At 43.5% G+C, this 18,631-nt stretch overlaps 1 protein-coding gene across 6 annotated transcripts in view; it reads right to left on the bottom strand.

The window, feature by feature from the left end:
- The window catches only part of ap2a1 (adaptor related protein complex 2 subunit alpha 1), a 31,387-nt gene extending 16,173 nt beyond the window's left edge, over positions 1 to 15,214 (bottom strand). For 2 of the 6 annotated variants that reach the window (XM_019358357.2, XM_005461603.4), the window contains exons 1-9: positions 14,370 to 15,211; positions 8,931 to 9,142; positions 6,442 to 6,635; positions 6,212 to 6,341; positions 4,193 to 4,294; positions 3,108 to 3,367; positions 768 to 936; positions 512 to 649; positions 175 to 357 (exon numbers count right to left, since the gene is read on the bottom strand). In XM_019358357.2, coding sequence (XP_019213902.1) covers positions 175 to 357; positions 512 to 649; positions 768 to 936; positions 3,108 to 3,367; positions 4,193 to 4,294; positions 6,212 to 6,341; positions 6,442 to 6,635; positions 8,931 to 9,142; positions 14,370 to 14,436 — 1,455 coding nt within the window. In that variant the 5' untranslated portion in view covers positions 14,437 to 15,211. Of the gene's footprint in view, positions 1 to 174; positions 358 to 511; positions 650 to 767; positions 937 to 3,107; positions 3,368 to 4,192; positions 4,295 to 6,211; positions 6,342 to 6,441; positions 6,636 to 8,930; positions 9,143 to 14,369 lie in introns of all 6 variants that reach the window. The other 4 variants (XM_019358356.2, XM_005461602.4, XM_013265122.3 and 1 more) reach the window with 4 other exon arrangements.
- Between the last annotated feature and the right edge of the window lie 3,417 nt (positions 15,215 to 18,631).

Below are 18,631 nucleotides of genomic sequence, written 5' to 3'. Positions count from 1 at the left end.
TATGTTTGAATGTAAAGAAGGAAAACAATCTTCTTAGTGAAACACTTTGCACACTTTTTTGAAACATCGGGCTGCAGAAGACCCGTCCCAATAAAACACACTTCCTAACCATCTTACAATTACAAGCCATCTCTATTCACCTCCACAACATTTCGAGAGTTCATGAAGCAGTACCTCAAAGACCGTTTTGGCAGCGTAGCCTTGCACATCGTCTCGGTTGATGACAATCTGAATGACGCGATACCACACCTCCTCGCTGACGTAGTCCCCAGCAATGCGAATGAGGTTGAGGATAGTGTCTACATACCAGGAGTAGTCCACGGCATATTTCTCTGCCAGTATGGCCACTTTAAGCACCTGAATGAAACGGCACAATCAAAACGGTTCATCTGTACAAAGCTGACAGAGTTGATCAGGAATCACCACTCAACACGCGTTTTCTTTAATGGCGCTAAGTGTTACCCCAGGCCTGGCATAAACAGCATTTGCTTGCACAGTGACTCACACCTACCATTTCCTCTCTGATGGAGTAATCTGCTGTTTCCAAGTAGCTGAGCATCTCAGCTACGATCTGTTTGGCGTTGCTGCGATCACACATGGCATACAACAGATCAGCCGCTCGCTGTCGCACACTCACGTCCCTCTCAGTCTGCAGAAGCACGGACAAACAGTAAGAAGAGGAACACTGAGCGCCAACGGACCGGTGCAGGGGTTATGGTGTGCGTCTTTGTGAAGGTAAGCATTCATTCTTAAATGTGAGGCGTCACCTTGAGGGCATTGATAACGGTCTCGATGTGTGTCTTGACAGCTTCGTGGGAAAACTCAGAGCTGGCCAGAGTACACATGCTCTCCAAAGCCAGGTAGCGCAGGTTAGTCTCTCTGTGCTGCAAGAACTGACCCAGCTGGTTGCAGGCTCGTACCAGGAGGTTTGGCTCACTGAGTAAGAGACAGAAAAACTCCCTTCACTGACAGCCCGGTACAGTTATGAGCAGCCAGTTAGCACAGAGTCATGGTTTGTGTCTGTTTTGTTTTTAAGGTGACGACTCGACGACCACGCTGCTGCTTCTAATGTACTATAGACCAGCGGTGCCCAACCCCTGGGCCATGGACCGGTCCGTGAGTTGTTTGGTACCGGGCCGCGAGAGTTGAGGCTCGGGTGTGAAATTCATGGTTTTCAGGGTTTTTATCGTTAACTCGGTTTCCCTCGGTCTTTCACATGTTGTAGTTGTGCGTCTTATTTTGAAACAAATATTTACGCATTACCATAGCAACCAGAGAGCACTGAGGAGCAGAGAGGAGGATGTTACTCTCAGTGTTGTTGGCGTATTTCAGGAGGAAGCTGCTAATAAAGTTACACAATTACTCAGATAATTCGTTTATTATTTACAAAATCCCACAGTTTTTATCTTGGTCGTATCATTTTATTTTGTTGTATTTATCCACCTTAAAGGCCGGTCCGTGGAAATAAACGGGTGCGTGGTGCATTAAAGACCGCTGCTGTAGACTATAGAGAACTGATGGTTTTCACTCAGCACAGGCATCATCTTTAACTTCTATGTATGGTAACGTTGTTAAATGACTGCGCAGAATAAAATAAAACATCTATGAATATACCATAAAGGAAGACTTTTAATCAGAACTTGGGGCTTTAAACCTGTTTCACATCACACATACAGAGGACCAGACCATTACTGTACAGAGGTTCATGTACATATTTAATCCCAGCGATCTTACTGTGAGAAGAAGAAGGGCAGTCTAAGAGTATGCCATTCTTCTGTAGTAAATGAAAGAAATCTGTCAGCAGGGTTTAAATGAGAAGAAATCAAATGTTAACATTTGTTCATTGTCGATTAAATGTTTTGTTTTCTGAAGTGAAGAAGCTGCTTGGATGAGAACTGAAACATTCTGGGGCTTTTCTATAATACACTGAAAACTGTCATTTAAGTGTTTATCTATTAATGAATTACTTTGGTGTAGTTTGGTTACTGGAGTAGGAAAGGTTAAGAAAAACACATTTTAAAGTCTCACGTTTCTGCCCAGAGCAGTCCAGCAGTCTGGGCTGGAGTCTGTGGGCTGAGTCGGACCCCCGGGCTTACATCTCACACCCCTGTTCTAGCAGACCCTGTGCACACCCACCTGGGAGGAGATCCCCCAGGACACCACCTGTTGTCTCGTTAGGAGCATGCCCCATCGTTGCTAGGCATGCATGTAAGCACATGGGGCCAAACACATTACCATGTAACATGTAAAAAAGGACTAGTATGCCATGCCATTTCCTCACTGTTCACTGGCTTTCAGGCTGTGTATATATTACCTTTATCATGTTCTTTAATGGTATGGATTCTCTTTGAATTCATAAAGTAGTCATACTATTATTCTTACTAAAAATATCACTATAGATCTATTAGTAAAAGTACTCCCCTTAATGAACAATACATAAATAATAACTCTACTTGAGAGCCACATGGCCCAAAGTGTGATCAGTGAGATATGCACAGAACAATTTCAGAGTTCATCCATGCAAGTCAAATTTAGAGGATTCTTTTTCTCCTGTTTTGGAGTTTGCAGATGGTTTTCGCAGGCTGTAAATGTGCTGAGGAGATGTTCTGTGTTTAGGTGAGATTAACTATGTAGACTCCTCATTCCTCGTGCAAAACTAGCTCTTTCATTTCATAAGAATAAAATTGTTACAACAGAATGACGGCCGTTTTTCCCACATTAAAAAAATCTTTGGTCCAAGTCAAGTGTGGAGTGTTACATTAGTGTTACAGCTCACATTCTGTGCTGGGTGTTTAAGAGGCAACACTGATCAGTGCCACAGGAAACTGTTATCAATGATGAGCTTTGCTGACTCACCTGTCAGAACTCGAGTCACTTACACCAGAACATGTTTACAAACACACACACACAGGTAGACTGCACGCACACACACATCAGTAATTACACACTTATTTACAGTGTGATTACAGCATGAACAGCACAGGCAGACAGCCGACTGCACTTAGATTAAATGTGTGGCATGAGTTAGCGTGCGTTCTTTAAACCAGAGTGATAATAGGAGTTCATTTCAATAATAAGTCAGCGAGGATGCTACAGAGGATACTCACCTGTCGTAGTGGATGATAAGTGAAATAGCCTCAAACAGGATGGCATTTTTAGCATTTGAGTGCTGCACCTTCTTTGACTTTGGTGGCTCCTGGGCCTTATTAAGAATGGTCTCCAGACACTCTACCAGACGGCCCTTGACAGCGCCATCTTCTGGTGGAGGGTAACACTGCAGCAAGCGCAACAGCTTGCACGAAAGCCAGGGTGCCGGCACAAAATAGTACGTGTAATCCTGCAGATCGGTGGAGGCTGACGAAACGATCTGGAGAATAAACAGTATTTATCATTGAGGTGAAACTGTCTGCAGAGCATCTGTGTGGAAGCCTGCTCTCAACCTTACAGTAAAACGTCGTGCCCTGTAACAGCAGAACCCTCACTGGCTGGCCTGTCTGTGTGGAGTGTGCAGGTTCCCTCCAAGCACTCTGGCTCCCCCCACAGTCCAAACACAAGGATGTTTGGTTAAGTGTTGATTGTAAATTTGTGCCAATGTCCGGTGTGAGTGGTTGTCTGCCTCTCTGTGTTAACGCGTGACAAACTAACCATGAGTTGGGATCTGAGGGATTTATGAATGCAGCACTGTCTGATTTTGATCTGCTGTGCAACACCATCGAGAAGCTGCTGGTTCACTCACCTCTGCAGATGGATGGTGCCTTTCTGCTAAGTGTACACGGCATATTTGAATAACAAACAGGAATAAATGAGGAATAAAAAAAAACTGTGTGTGTTTTTTACCCCCCTTATTCACCAAACGCTGTGGCCGGTGTTCATCAGTATTAAATATCCCAGATATCCATGTGGATTTACTCTGGAGGAGGCCATAGATGGATCTGCCCGTCTGTCTGTGTATTTATCTAGGAGGCTCCCTTTTTCTTTGCACATAGTAGAAAGAAAAAGCGGCACACCCCAGTGCTTAAATGTAATGGCCAGCCAGCGGGTCCAACCCTGCAGGATCTATTCAGCTTCAACACGTGACTGACTCGGTACATCTGGGAATCCTGAGCTAACACTGAGACGCTACGAATGAGCAGCATCAACAGTGATAGTTACAAACATGAACATTTTACATGCAGTTGTTTCTGACACTCACCCTGCTGAGGCGGGAGACGGCGAGGGAAACGCACGTCTTAAACTCGTCTGGATTCTTCTGGCTCAGGCAGGTGATGAGGGAGATGGCTGCTGTCACTACACCCTAACCCCACCCACAACAAGAAAATTAGCAACCGTACTGATTCATCACAGCGGAGACAAATAGTACATCAAAACATGTTTGAGGGGCTCGTTTGAAAAACAGGCAAATGCAGGCAGAACATTTAATCATGTGAAAACAATGTGCAGGACTGTTACAGGGTTAATTTAGACATTGTTCTCATTATTTTACAGTTAAAACGTCCAGGTAAAAACAAATGCCACCGCTACTTTGGTGCCTATCACTAATTCAGTTCAATTTATATTGTGGCAAGTTTCAACAACAGTTGCCTCAACAAAGTTCATATAAGAAGATAAAAAAGCTACAATATCAGAAGGAAACGCCAACAATCACACAGCCCCCTGTGAAAAAGCACTTGGCGAGAGTGGGAAGGACAAACTCCCTTTTAACAGACAGAACCCTCCAACAGAGCCAGGCTCCGTGAGGGACAGCCATCCACCCTGACGGTCGGGGGTGAGGGGAAAGAAACTGGCCAGAAGGAAAACTACAGGGGAGTTTAACAATGAGTGTGTATAACGACAGAGAGTGAAGAAGAAATGCTCGAAACATGCAACCCATCACCTCAGGCCTCCTGTAACATAACTAAGGGAGGACTCAGGATCCAGCTGGAACTATAAGCTTTATCAAAGAGGAAAGACTTACAGTGGAGCCCTGCTCTCACAGATGTCACTCTGTCTGTGAAGCTGCATTTAACAGATACGGGTTAGTGACAGGACCATAACTCAGTGGAAGACTAAAAGTAAAAACCAGTCTGAGAGGATCACTTTTGGGCTGCTCCTGGATGAAACAATCAGTTTTATGTTAGCAAGGATGTACCGTCCACTCTGTTTCTTAAGGAGCCTTTTTGTGTTGTTTGGCTAGTGGCACTGAAACAGCTGTGATGTTCATTTTTGTGAAGCTCTTTATGAATGAGAAGAGTGTGGAGGAGAGCCTGTTTGAGTCAGGTGACAGGTGCTTCACCGGACCGAGAGGATGGAGTCAGAAACAGATTTTTCTGGTGTGGCCAGATGTACGGAGCGGCATAATCGGCTGCTGCGATCAGCTCTATCTTATGCAACAGAACAATCTTTCTTTTCCCAAGCACATCACATCACAAACACAACTATGATTCTTAGCGAATGCCATCAGCACATCTGCAGGGAAAGTAGGTTTGTGTGTGTGATGGGGTGATGGAGTAAGACCTCCCAAAACACCAACTGTTTGGGTGTGCTTGGGTTACTATAAAAGTGATCGCTTAGACTGATTTTGGTTTTAGTCTCCTTATATCCCACTGAGTTATGGTTCTGTCACTAGTTAGCTAACATAAACAAATCTAAGTCTATATTAGCATCAACCAACCTGATGAAGTCACGCTCTGTACTGGCACAAGATGGCACTAAACATGTTTTAAAGCCTTTAAGCTCTGGAACCAAAACAAAGACAGCCCATGCTCTGACTGTATTGGGCTTTACTTTAGTTCTTATTCATCTCTGGCTCTCTTCCACAGCGTGTCTTTGTCCTATCCTCCTCATGTTACCACAGCAGATGGCTGTCACTCCCTGAGCCTGGTTAAGCCGGACCTTTCTTCCTGTTCAAAGGGAGTTTTTCCTTCCCACTGTCACCAAGTGCTTTCCCATAGGGGGATGTCTGATTGTTGGAGGGGTTTCTCTACATTACTGTAGGGACTCGCGTTATAAAGTGCTGTTTTTGAGATTAAGCACAATGTAAAAGTGAAATGAACCTAACCAATGACATGTCCACAGGTGCTCAGCTGGGCTGTAAGATTAGGATTTACATAACCTAGGGTGCTAAATGCTAAGTCCTCCACAGCATGAAGGGTCCTGTTGCTGAATGAGGTTGGTCAGTGGTTCAGATTCTCACACATCTGTATACTCCTTGTATCTGGGGTTGTGCTCTTACCATGTGTTGGTCGTTGAGTAAGTGCACCACACGGGACGTCCATTCCCCCATCAGCACCAAGTCAGGAGAAGTCTTATAGAGCCGCAGCAGACAAAGGGCGGCTGACTGTTTCACACTGTCCATCGTATCACTGCGTTGCATCACATTCACAGTATCCACAGTTAACAGGAGTTCATCTAAAGCGATTACAAAAAACAACCCAGCAACAGTGAAACATCAAAGACACTTACCCTGCAACCAGTATCCGAGGGATCTCGCTAGCAAAGGCTTCAGCCATCTCACGGCTTCCCACGTTCGCAATACAGTGAAGCGCCAGGCACATGAAGGTGGGGTTGCGGCTGGACAGGTCATTCTTGATGGCATTGTTGATCAGACGGATTAGCTCGCTATTGCTATTCACCAGTACTGAGATGAACAGGTAGCCCTGGACAAATAAACATCAATAGTAACAATGAGTGGCATTTAAACACAGCGTCCCACAGCGGTGTGCTCTGTATTTGTCAGCACTTTACACTAGCTGCTGTGTCACCCCCGTTGTGTTATGATGCTAGCACACTCACAGGTTAACAGAGTATCAGGTGTCATGTGAAACTAACGAGCTGTGACAAAACTAACCAGCTGACACCTGTTACACACTCAGTAGCTGCTGTATTGTGTCTACAGAGGTCTCTCTTTTAATAGAAACATCTGGATTCAGGCTTCATTGATCAAATCTTTAAACCATGTAAAGAAACGGTTCACCTTAAAATTCATTAGGAAAGCTACCCACTCAGCAACAGCAGTCACTGCACGTGTGCTGCGTGTGTTCTCACACCTGCAGTGTCTGTTTAACAACTGCACCAAGACCCTTTGAAGAAGGTGGTCTCAGTACGGTTCCAAAGGAACCCCAGAGCCGTTTGTTTGTTTATTGTGTGAACCAACCCCAGGTGTACGCTACAAGACTGGACTTTCTCTGTGTGAAACAAACCACAGGAAATGCTACAAGTTTACAGACTTGCTTGTAAACTTGGTAGAAATCAAAGTTCCCAGCTCGGACACAAAATACTGCCATAGAAATATCAAACTAGATAACATTCAAAGGGAGGGCTTCACAGTCAGCAACACTGACCGTTTTTAGACTTTTCCCACTGCACACCTCCACAGTGGATTTTACCATTAAAAAAAAGCAAAATGACTTTCACTGTTAACATCCAGGAATTTTAACCCAAATGTTGCATTCACTCCTGAGGACCATTTTTAAACACAGTCCCCCATTTTCAGGGTGTACTGAAGATCTGGAGCTTATTAGTGGTCATGTTGAGTCAGTAGCAGCCGTCACGTCTCAAACCATATGGATCCTGATTCATCCTTATTCTGCTAACTAAACATTTCCTGTTCCTGAGGAAACTCTCCACACCCCACAGTCAGGAAATGAAAAGGTCTCAGCAGCAGAAGGATTTGTTCTGCAAACATTTACTTCAGTTTTTTCAAACAGCATTTCAAAGAATACATGAATCCACACAGGGCTTCATGTTTTTTCCTAAAACGTAAGTATAAATAGGGCTGTGCGATATGACCAAAATCTCATATCCCGATATCAAGACATCTATCGTCCGATAACGATATAAATCACAAAAATGTAACATTTTCTGTAAATTCTGTGAATCTCGGGCAGCTCGACTTGCGGGAAGAGTTTCCAGCTGGGCGTCATGTAGCTGGAGTCCAGTGTTTTAACCAATGCATGAAATTATACATTTTTAGACATAAGTTGTAACGGCCGCCGTTTTCTTTGTATTTATTACACGGCGTGCTGCGGGGCAAAGCCTGTTCTAACGTTTGAGGCTAAGGTTTATTTTTTAGCACCTGGCGGCTCTTTTTTACTTCTCATCCGTAAATAATCTGCTCTTTCACGTGATTCAGTTTATTTTGAAAAGTCTCAACAGGATCTTGAGCTTTATTGTGAAAGGTTTACGTGGAACATAAACAAGCGGACCCGCGATGCTGTTACCATCGTTGTTGCTAACCACAACGCATAAAAACAGGCGCTTGTCCGTCCGTAGTCTGGTTATATAAAATATAAGCGAAAGAGAGAACTTTAAGAAATTAATATAGCCACTACAGTGACCATCCAAACGATGAAAAATATTGCCGTAAACAGTTTATTTTGCGACACCACGAAACAAACGATAGCGTAAAATGAAACGATAGACGTTTTTATATCGTCATCCGATATATATCGTTATATCGAACAGCCCTAAGTATAAATATGGAAAAGCGTGTGGCAGTGTGGAACGACGAAACACAGCTGGTAGCAACGTGAACTAAAGGAGTTAGCTACGTCCCAAAATAATCTCATTCAGTTTTTATTCAACAAAACAGGGAAATGGTGCTCTGTCAACACTCTCACGTCTTATATCTGGTGTGCCTCAACAGGTCAGGGATCGAGTGTTGGAATCACTCCTGTACACTGAACCAAAAGTAAGCCGGCTGTGAACACTTGGTCACAGTGTTTAGTGGACATGTGCAAAGTGGAAATGCAGTCCATGTTTATGTAGCACTTTTATACTGCTACGTAGCACTCAAAGGGCTTTTATAGCGCACGCACACACACACACACAGCTTTATACAAATGCTAGTAGTGCAACACTTGCATGCATCTCACACACTGTCAACTTGGAATGACATGCATTTAAAGAATAAGACTATAAAACGTAATGCTGCAATGCTGTGAAAGACTTACAATCTGTTTCTCTGTGTACTTGTTGGAGCTCAGCAGGTTGACAGCCTCCATGTGTCCAAAGTCAATGTCATGGCCAAGCAGAAAGATAAAGAGCAGCTTGCAGACATACTTCTTCTTGCTGTAGCCATCCAAAGCTTTGTCCCCTTTGAACTTGGAGCGGATGTTGGCCAGCTCTTTATTAATCCGTTTGATCTCAGCCTCCTTGCTCTTACCTGATAGGGTTAAAAAAAACAAAACACTTGTATAGCATCAGCATTCAGATTTGGACAGATCTGGCTACTGAAGGCAACTTTAAGATCGAGAAAACCAACAGCAGCTAATCGTGAGACCGTTTTCATTTTTCTTTGACTGAAACTATTTGACAAAATGTTTGGATAACAGTACAATTCCTGTAATTTCTCAGAAATATAGTTCCAGTTTTAATCAGTGAGAGATGAGAATGACAAATCTATGAGCACATGCATCAGCAATGAGGGACTGAGTGAAATTGATGGTGACCACATACTTGAATTCACCAACAAGTCCACCCGTTTTTACATTTTATTCACACTAGCAGAAAAAGAGCTCCACAGATTTATGAGGAACAACAGCAGCTACAAACTCCAGCTTCTTTACAGCTTTAGCTATAAAATGAAAAATTCTCTCTCAGCTCATTTAGATCCACATTAGCTTCAACTACATAAACTTTACATTTTTATCCACAGCAATATAAACGTCCCAGTTCTCTTTCAACATTCTGCTTGATAAGCATGTCATTACAGTCAGTGATGATAACTCCTCCAGCCTCACAGGCTGTGCTTCCTAGGGCCCAGCATTACAGTCTGTTGTAGATGTTCAAGCAGGCAGGTGTGGACACCACAAAGTCCCCACAACATTCACAGTGTGTCATGTGGCCCCTTGTGAAAATGAATTGCATTTCACTGACAAAAAAAAAAAAAAAAAAAAAAACAGGGAAAAATACCAGGAAGAGATAAACTAGCATCTCTACAAATGTGCAGTCACATTACGCTTTATGCTTCAAATCAGTCTTTGACATTGTTGATGGCCTAACTTGGCTTAAGCATCTGCCCCTATTGGCAGGTCATACACCTCCATCATCATCATCATCGTCAACTATGCCATGCTTACTCCAGGACATCAGCCAATGCAACCAAACTCTTGTTATGCCTTTAATCTAAATGGCCTGCATTTGTATATGGACCCCAAAGCGATTTACACTACATTCAGTCATTCACCCATTCACACACACATTCACACACTGGTGATGGCAAGCTACATAGTAGCCACAGCCACCCTGGGGCGCACTGACAGAGGCGAGGCTGCCGGACAGTGGCGCCACCGGGCCCTCTGACCACCACCAGTAGGCAACGGGTGAAGTGTCTTGCCCAAAGACACGACGACCGAGACTGTCAAAGCCGGGGCTCGAACCGGCAACCTTCAAGACGAACTGCCAACTCTATGTATATGCAGTGTTACACAGGAGCTGCACTCCTGTTTCATATTCTTTGACTGAACCCTAAATCTGTGCAGGACTTGTATTTGTACTTGTATTTCTGACATCAATGGTAAGACGGAGGAGAGAGTTGTGTGCTTCTCAGCACAGAGTGCATCTGGAAAACAATTCTGTTTCTTAGATTGTATCTCTGTAGCTGCCGTCAGCTGCCACATGTCCCCTGCTAGGACTATACACACGGTCTGCTTAAGAAATTCCTCATATAAGGAATTCCAACAGGTGGTTCATCATGCATTAGTGTAGGGAGTGTAGGGTCCATCTGATTTTGGTGAACTGCAACAGCTTTGGTGATCTGGTGAGGGTGGACATGGATTTATGAAGCCTTGCAAGGACTCTGTCAATGTTTGTGACCAAGTCTAGGTTATCCCCACAACATGGGAACCAATGTAATCCTCTATAAAGACCAAAGTTTGGTTGTCCGATAGCTCCAACTTTTCTATTGTCCAACTTCCACAAAACCTATGTGGTCTGTGTTCAAGCCACTGCAGCCTGAAGGGGGAAAAAACAAACAAAAAAGCCCTCCACCTCCCAGCAGATGTAACTCTTAGGCAACACTGTTCTCATCTTATTATGCTCAGAAGATTTGAAGAAAACTTGACTCCTGACCTTGACACTAAAATGTCCCCTCAAAGGTGGGTGTCCACAATATCCAGCCTTTCACAGCTGAGCGCCGCAAACTATTTTTTGGTATAAAAACAAACAATTTCCAATTGTTGGGAAACAAACCCAAAAATGGAAAGTGTGAAAGCCTTTGTGTACATCTTCACCATAAATTCAAGAAACTTTACAATGTATACAAAGCAGAACAAGAGTAAAACTGACAACCACTTATTCTCCAAGGGCAACAGAGGGTCCACGACGGGCAGTACTGCCTAAATGGAGTTGGCAGTTAGCCGTCTGTATGAATCAGACCTGCGACCTGTGCAACTGTTATTGGTCTTTCATGTTTTCTGTCAAAACACAGATGGAATGAGCTCTATCGACTTTATAATGACCATGTTTTTTACAACTGTGGAGCAACTATGTTTCTGCAAGATTTTTATCATTTTATCGCTCAGCTCTAACTGCAAGACAGTCAGTGCATCAAAATCAATGTTACATATTTGAAGGGGAAGACGGAAAGCAAAAATTATTTTACTCCATTCAATCTGTATGATAGAGAAACACACTGTTAAATTAACTGTGTCATTATTCCCATTGTTGCTGTTCTATGTATACATCAGGAATCTGTCCCAGCTGTCATGGAGTGAGAAGCGGGGTATACCTTGGGCATGGCTGCCAATCTGTCCCAAGGCTCAGAGAGACAAACAACCAATCAGTCTCTCCATGCATGCTTGTGGACTGTGGGAGGAAGCCCTGCGCCTGCACAGAGCAAACCCATGCAGACACACCAACAACATGGTTGTATTATTGTTGGGTCTACCTTACAATATTAAGCGCTCCGAGGCGACTGTTGTTGTGCTTTGGGATGTATCCACCCTGAAAGAGCGCAGACTGGATTGGAACCAAGGACTCAGTGCTACCAACAGCACCGCTGTGCACCTGCTAGCATGTTTTTAAATAAATACATTAAAAAACTGAAATAAATACTGGAGTGTGTTTGTTAGTATCGATTCAACAGAATAATACTCTGACTTGCTCTCACTATCCATCATTTAATCAATTTTCTGCACCCCAGCAAATGAATGAACTCTTGTTGACATTCGACTGTTTGGACGAGTGTCCCCATGAAGTCAAACAGGTTGGGAATGAGTGAGGTAAATTAGAGAGCCTGCATATTGGATGAACATTCAGGCTTGGTCACCACTGATATTTGACAATGGTGTGTTGATAAAGTATCGCAAAAGGAAGATGACACATTTCTGTATCAATATTTAGTCCCGCTCTACTGTGAGCTTAAATAAATGAACTGGAAGGCTTTAGGATGTTCCTGCAGAAAAAAATATACCATTTTAAAATCGCACTTTAGACTGACCAAGGAATTGATTCAGTAAGATCCCTACGAGGAGTTTCCTCAAATACAAAGCCTCAAAATGTTGCCAAATAGCTGACTTCAGCTGGGTTCAGGCTATGGCCCATCTCGGGACATTACACTACCAGATTTCACAACTTCCTGTTTCATGGCAAAATCTCCATGCCACCTTTACTTTACAATATGAAGCAACTATTGTTTTCAATTGATGTCATGTTCATAAAATTGAACTGAACTTTAAGTGCTTAGGCCTTATTAAACAGAACAGTCACAATAGGGTCTTGATCATGATTTTGGCTGGCCATAATTAATCGAACATGATCACACAATACTGAAAATGCATGTTCTGCCACAACAAGCTCTCCCTAAACCACTGCCTGACCACGTGCCTGCATTTGCCAATTATTGACCTAATTTGTGTTTAGTCTGAACAAGTAACATTACAATTAAAGACAGATCTACTTTCTGCTTAAACAGGTATAATGATAAGCAACACTGGAACAGCAGAAGGCAAAGAGCTTGTCACTAAAAAACATTTTTACCATGAAAAGCAATGATGATCATGATAAATGAATGGGATTTAATCATGGGCTGTCACCCTGCAGCCCGCCTTCCTGCTCAAACAGTGATAGACAGCTACCAACCAGCATGGCTGATGAGTTAAAGCTTTCTAACTACCATCTGTCCAAAAAGTGGTACACTCCCCAACTGGACAGGCAGCAGACAACTGTTTCTAACAGGCTTCCGTTAGCACAGATACACCTCATGCAATACCTCAAAGTGCTTAAAATGAAATAAAAAGACTCAAATCAACCAGTTCACTGTCTGATTTACATAAGTTTGTTGCCGACATAACAAGACTCAAATTCATTCTCACAAGCTTTTGTCAATAACATTCCAATACAACCTGTCATGTTATTACTATTTATTTCAAATGAGTATTTGATAACATGTAATCAAGTCTATTTCCCAAGGCTACAAATCACATGTGTTTGGAGAGGTCTGCCTGCCCTTTGGTGCCCTACTGACACAGCACGTTTGAAAACAAGTCATCTAGACGACACTGCAAATGTTTGCAATATTCGTCACCTTGAACATTTACACTAGTTGTAGGTCACACATTTTTATTTTCTGCTGAATTTTTCTTTAAACGTGCCCAAAGGCAGAACAATACAGTGTACTTCAGATTCTGATGAAAGCTGGAGGTATCAAATATTCCACCATGAAGTAGCCATTACTGCCTGTCAATGTAAGCCCGGAGTAGCTGTTAGGTTTGCAGTGACAAACACTGAAATGTGTAATCACGGCAAAAAGGAAAGAGGAGATGGAAACTACTTCCTAAATTCTTGTTACTACTCAGTAACAGTGAAAACTGGCATTCTCGTCATCACTGGAATAAATATTACTGGGAAACTGACAAAAAAAAACAGACAGTGAATTGCTGGAAATATGTAGCATTTTGTTACACGTAATAGTATTATTTATTATTATTTATTTATACTTGTAATCACTGATACTATTGTTGTTGTTTTAAATACCAACCACTGGTTTTCGTTTAAGCTTCAGTCTTCCTTGCCTGTCAGACATGTGGAGCGTCCTGACACGACACTAAATTTTCAAATGCGAATTGAACTTTCGTCGCCGAGCTTTCCAACATGTACAACTATACAACAGGAAACGTTTGATCAGAGCTGCTACTCCAAGCCTAACATCCTTTATTCTGTTCCTGCAGGTGACTTCACCACAGTCACATTACTGTCAATACGTGAGAAATCATATTGATTGTTCCACTAAACGTTACGAAACTGATTTTTAAAAAAAGTAGATAGAGCTTTCTGCGTCGAGGATACCACATGACAACACTGCATGATGTATGAGATTAGCCATGTCAACTTTGATGACACAATGAAATAATAACACATATGATGAAGTAGCATAAAGAAAGGTAACTCACAGTTTCTAATGTCCGAAATGAAAACGGCCAATCCGCGCATTCCATCTCCTTTCGACACAGCCGGCATGTCTGCAGGTTTCTGTCCTCACTCTGGCCTTCTCCGAAAAACACTGACGCCGGTCACCGTTTCACAGCGGACTGGAGTCGACGATGGCAAACTTGATGTTTGGTAGTAGCCGTTTGCCTCTCTGCAACTTTGTGACTGACTGCTGCCTACCAAGTTCGGTCGATGCTTTTAGGTGGGTAATTCAGGTAGCATTTACTAGATCCGCTGGATGGCAGTCTATCAGCAAGCAGCGGGATAAGTTAACGTTATCCCTGTTAGCTGGCTTGTTTCCTTGGCTATGGCAAGCTAACGTTATTTCATTCAATCCTCATCTACCTTGGATTAGAAATTACGTATAACTCATACCACAAAAATGTGCTAAAGATAAAAACGGCTACTGATAAATGTCTTAAAGATAAATGCACTCAGACGTGTTAGTAAGAATGCTGTCCGAGAGTATATTCTTCAATTACTTCGAGTCACGCAACGTAAAGCTAGCTTAACAGCTAGCTAGCTAGCTAGCTGACTAGCAATATCATTCAAATACTGGAGTACATCACCGGTTGATCGGAATAACTCAGTAGAGCGTCTCAAATACCAACCAGCGGTAAGACTTCTTTGAGCTCTCTATTCGCGCACTAAATTTGGTTAAAAATATTACGTCCTGTATAACTGATGTCCGCTCCAATTCTTTAGCCTCCACTGTACGGCTCGGATCAGGCTCGTGACAGCAGAATAACGTGACCGCGCAGCACACCCGTGAACGCCTACGCTCCTTTTCGTCGTTCGAGTGGACCCTATTGCTGATTGGACAACTTGCGGCGATATGTGGCTGCCGCTGCACCAACACAGTGCACCTCTGCCATGAAGCCATTTGTATGGAAAACAGGCTACAACTGAGCGGCAGGGAAGCCGGCCCGATGAAAGTATGCTAAAAGTTGGCTTTCGTGTTAACAGTGCTAAGCTGTAGTGTCCAGTCGACAATAGTTTTATTGTCATATACAGATAAACAGTGTAGCAACATTTACCTGTAATGCTCGTGTTCCTCAGCTTTACATGAACATGTACATGTGTACAGGTATATTAAGAAAGAACATATAATAAAATAAAAAAAAATAATAAAATACTAAAGTATTAAATATTAAGAGAATCATTTTTGGTATTTACAGTTTGTGCAAGACTGTGCAGTGAGGATTTAACAATAACAGACGTTATTGTTTTAAATAATTATGTAAGAACTGAAAACATCAAATGCAAATGACATGCAATTTCACCTGCGCAGGTATTCATTGGTCCGCGTGCAATGTGTCTGTTTACCCGCATGTTCAGTTATTTGGGGCACTCAGATAATCCATCTTAGGACCGTTTAATGGACAGGGTCAAAAAGTGTCTAAACAAAGGCATTTGAAACCAATAACATGCCTACCAAAAAGATCAGGTCTTAGATTAACAGCATTAGGACACTGATCTACAACGATGCTGTAGTTCTGTGGCAGCTGGCAGCAGATGGCTCCATAACATTTAGGATGCAACATGCATGAGTGACGAAACGTTTCTCCCACCAAACGCTACGTCCAGATGAACAGATTCAACTTTTGGAGATGCAACATGCAGCACTGAGCATCAATTAAAATGTTAATCATTAGATTAAACCACTAGTATGTCTGATACTGTAGGGCTGCGTACAGGGCGGCCAGGGCAGACCTGAGTAGAGGCATCAGGAAAGCTAAGGCTGCCTATAGGAGGAGGATTGAAGATCACTTTGCTGACAACGACCCCAGAAAAATGTGGCAGGGGATCAATCACATTACCAACTACAGAAGCAATAACCAGGCGACATCTAGGACTGATGCCTCGCTGGCTGAGGATCTAAATCGTTTCTTCGCCCGCTTTGAGACGACCAGGCCCTCAGCTGTCACACCACTTCCACCCGCCCCCAGCACCGGCACACTAACACTTAGGGAGCATCAAGTGAGGTGTGCTCTAAGGTCAGTGAATCCCAGGAAGGCGGCAGGTCCTGATGGAATACATGGAAAGGTTCTCAGAGCATGTGCTGACGAACTGACCGGAGTCTTCACTAAAATCTTCAACCTTTCCTTGTCATTAAACACCGTCCCACCCTGCCTCAAAACCTCCACCATCATCCCCATCGCCAAGAAGACAGCTGTGGTCAGCCCAAATGATTACAGGCCTGTTGCACTTACGCCTGTAGTGATGAAGTGCTTTGAGAGACTGGTCTGTCAGCACATCAGGGCCAGTCTGCCTCCCACTTTGGACCCCCACCAATTTGCCTACAGGACTAATCGATCCACCGAGGACGCTATCACCATAGCGCTCCACACTGCGCTGAGTCACCTGGAGCACAGAGGAAGCTATGTGAGAATGCTCTTCCTGGACTTCAGCTCAGCATTTAATCATATCATCCCAGAGATCCTGGTCCAGAAACTGTCTCACCTGGGACTCTCCACCCCCATCTGCCTCTGGATCAAGGACTTCCTGACAAACAGACCACAGTCTGTTAGACTCGGCCCCCACCTGTCCAGCACCATCACACTCAGCACCGGGTCTCCACAAGGATGTGTTCTGAGTCCCCTCCTGTTTACGTTCTACACATCCGACTGCTCCCCTACCCATCTCTCAAACACCATCATAAAGTTTGCGGACGACACCACCGTGGTTGGACTCATCTCAAGGGGGGATGAGTCGGACTACAGAGATGAGGTCAACAGACTGACTGAGTGGTGTTCAGTTAATAACCTCCAACTGAACACCACGAAAACTAAAGAACTTATCTTGGACTTCAGGAAGGGCAGAGCAGACCCGGCCCCACTGTACATTCACGGGAGCTGTGTGGAGAGGGTGCACTCCATGAGGTTTCTGGGCGTGCAGATCTCTGATGATCTCTCCTGGACTGCAAATACCACGGCGGTGGTAAAAAAGGCCCAGCAGCGTCTCCACTTTCTGAGAGTGCTCAGGAGGAACAACCTGGAGGAGAGGCTGCTGGTGACATTCTACAGAGCCACCATAGAGAGCATCCTAACGTACGGCATAACAACATGGTATGCAGGGTGCTCTGCTGCAGACAGGAAAGTACTGCAGAGGGTCATCAACACAGCCCAGAAGATCACTGGCTGCTCTCTGCCCAGCCTGGAGGTCATTGCAAACTCTCGGTACCTCAGCAGAGCTGGCAATATCATCAAGGACCATTCTCACCCCAGCAATCAGCTGTTTGAACTATTACCGTCAGGCCGACGGTACAGGTCACATAAAACCAGGACAAACAGATTCAGGGATAGCTTCTTTCCCAGAGCTATCACCGTAGTAAATAAGCACAAAAACAATTGAAACTGCTTAGCTACTCCATATTGTCACTGTCATTATATTATGCTGCTATTCATACTGTCATTATATTAATGCTGCTATCCTGTATATATTGTACTTACTATTGTTTGTTTTATTGCACCTTTTATATTTTACATTTATATTTATTATTGTATTTTTGCACCAAGGGAGTTGCACTCCAATTTCGTTGTACCCTGTACAATGACAATAAAGGCTATTCTATTCTATTCTATTCTATACCAATTCAATTCAATTTTATTTATACAGCTAAAAATCACAACAACAGTCGCCTCAAGGCGCTTTACATTGTAAGGTAGACCCTACAATGATACATACAGAGAAAAACCCAACAATCATATGACCCCCTATGAGCAAGCACTTTGGCGACAGTGGGAAGGATAAACTCCCTTTTAACAGGAAGAAACCTCCGACAGAACCAGGCTCAGGGAGGGGCGGGGCCATCTGCTGTGATTGGTTGGGGTGAGAGAAGGAAAACAGGATTTTTTTTATTGCAGCCTCATTGCAGCATAACTAAGGGAGGATTCAGGGTCACCTGGTCCAGCCCTAACTATATGCTTTAGCAAAAAGGAAAGTTTGAAGCCTAATCTTGAAAGTAGAGATAGTGTCTGTCTCCTGAATCCAAACTGGAAGCTGGTTCCACAGAAGAGGGGCCTGAAAACTGAAGGCTCTGCCTCCCATTCTACTTTTAAATACTCTACGAACAACAAGTAGGCCTGCAGTGTGAGAGCGAAGTGCTCTAAACCACTTAGTGACAGCGACCTTGATTATTCGACTAGTCACGCACTTCCCTAGTTTTCATCAACCCCACATGTGCTCTCGTGCAGAAATTTGATCAGAGTCATTTGATTGACAA

Source organism: Oreochromis niloticus, linkage group LG4, assembly GCF_001858045.2.
Source record: "Oreochromis niloticus isolate F11D_XX linkage group LG4, O_niloticus_UMD_NMBU, whole genome shotgun sequence".
Lineage (NCBI taxonomy): Eukaryota > Metazoa > Chordata > Actinopteri > Cichliformes > Cichlidae > Oreochromis > Oreochromis niloticus.
The sequence above is the reverse complement of the archived record's forward strand: the minus strand, read 5'-3'. Positions and strand labels throughout refer to the sequence as shown.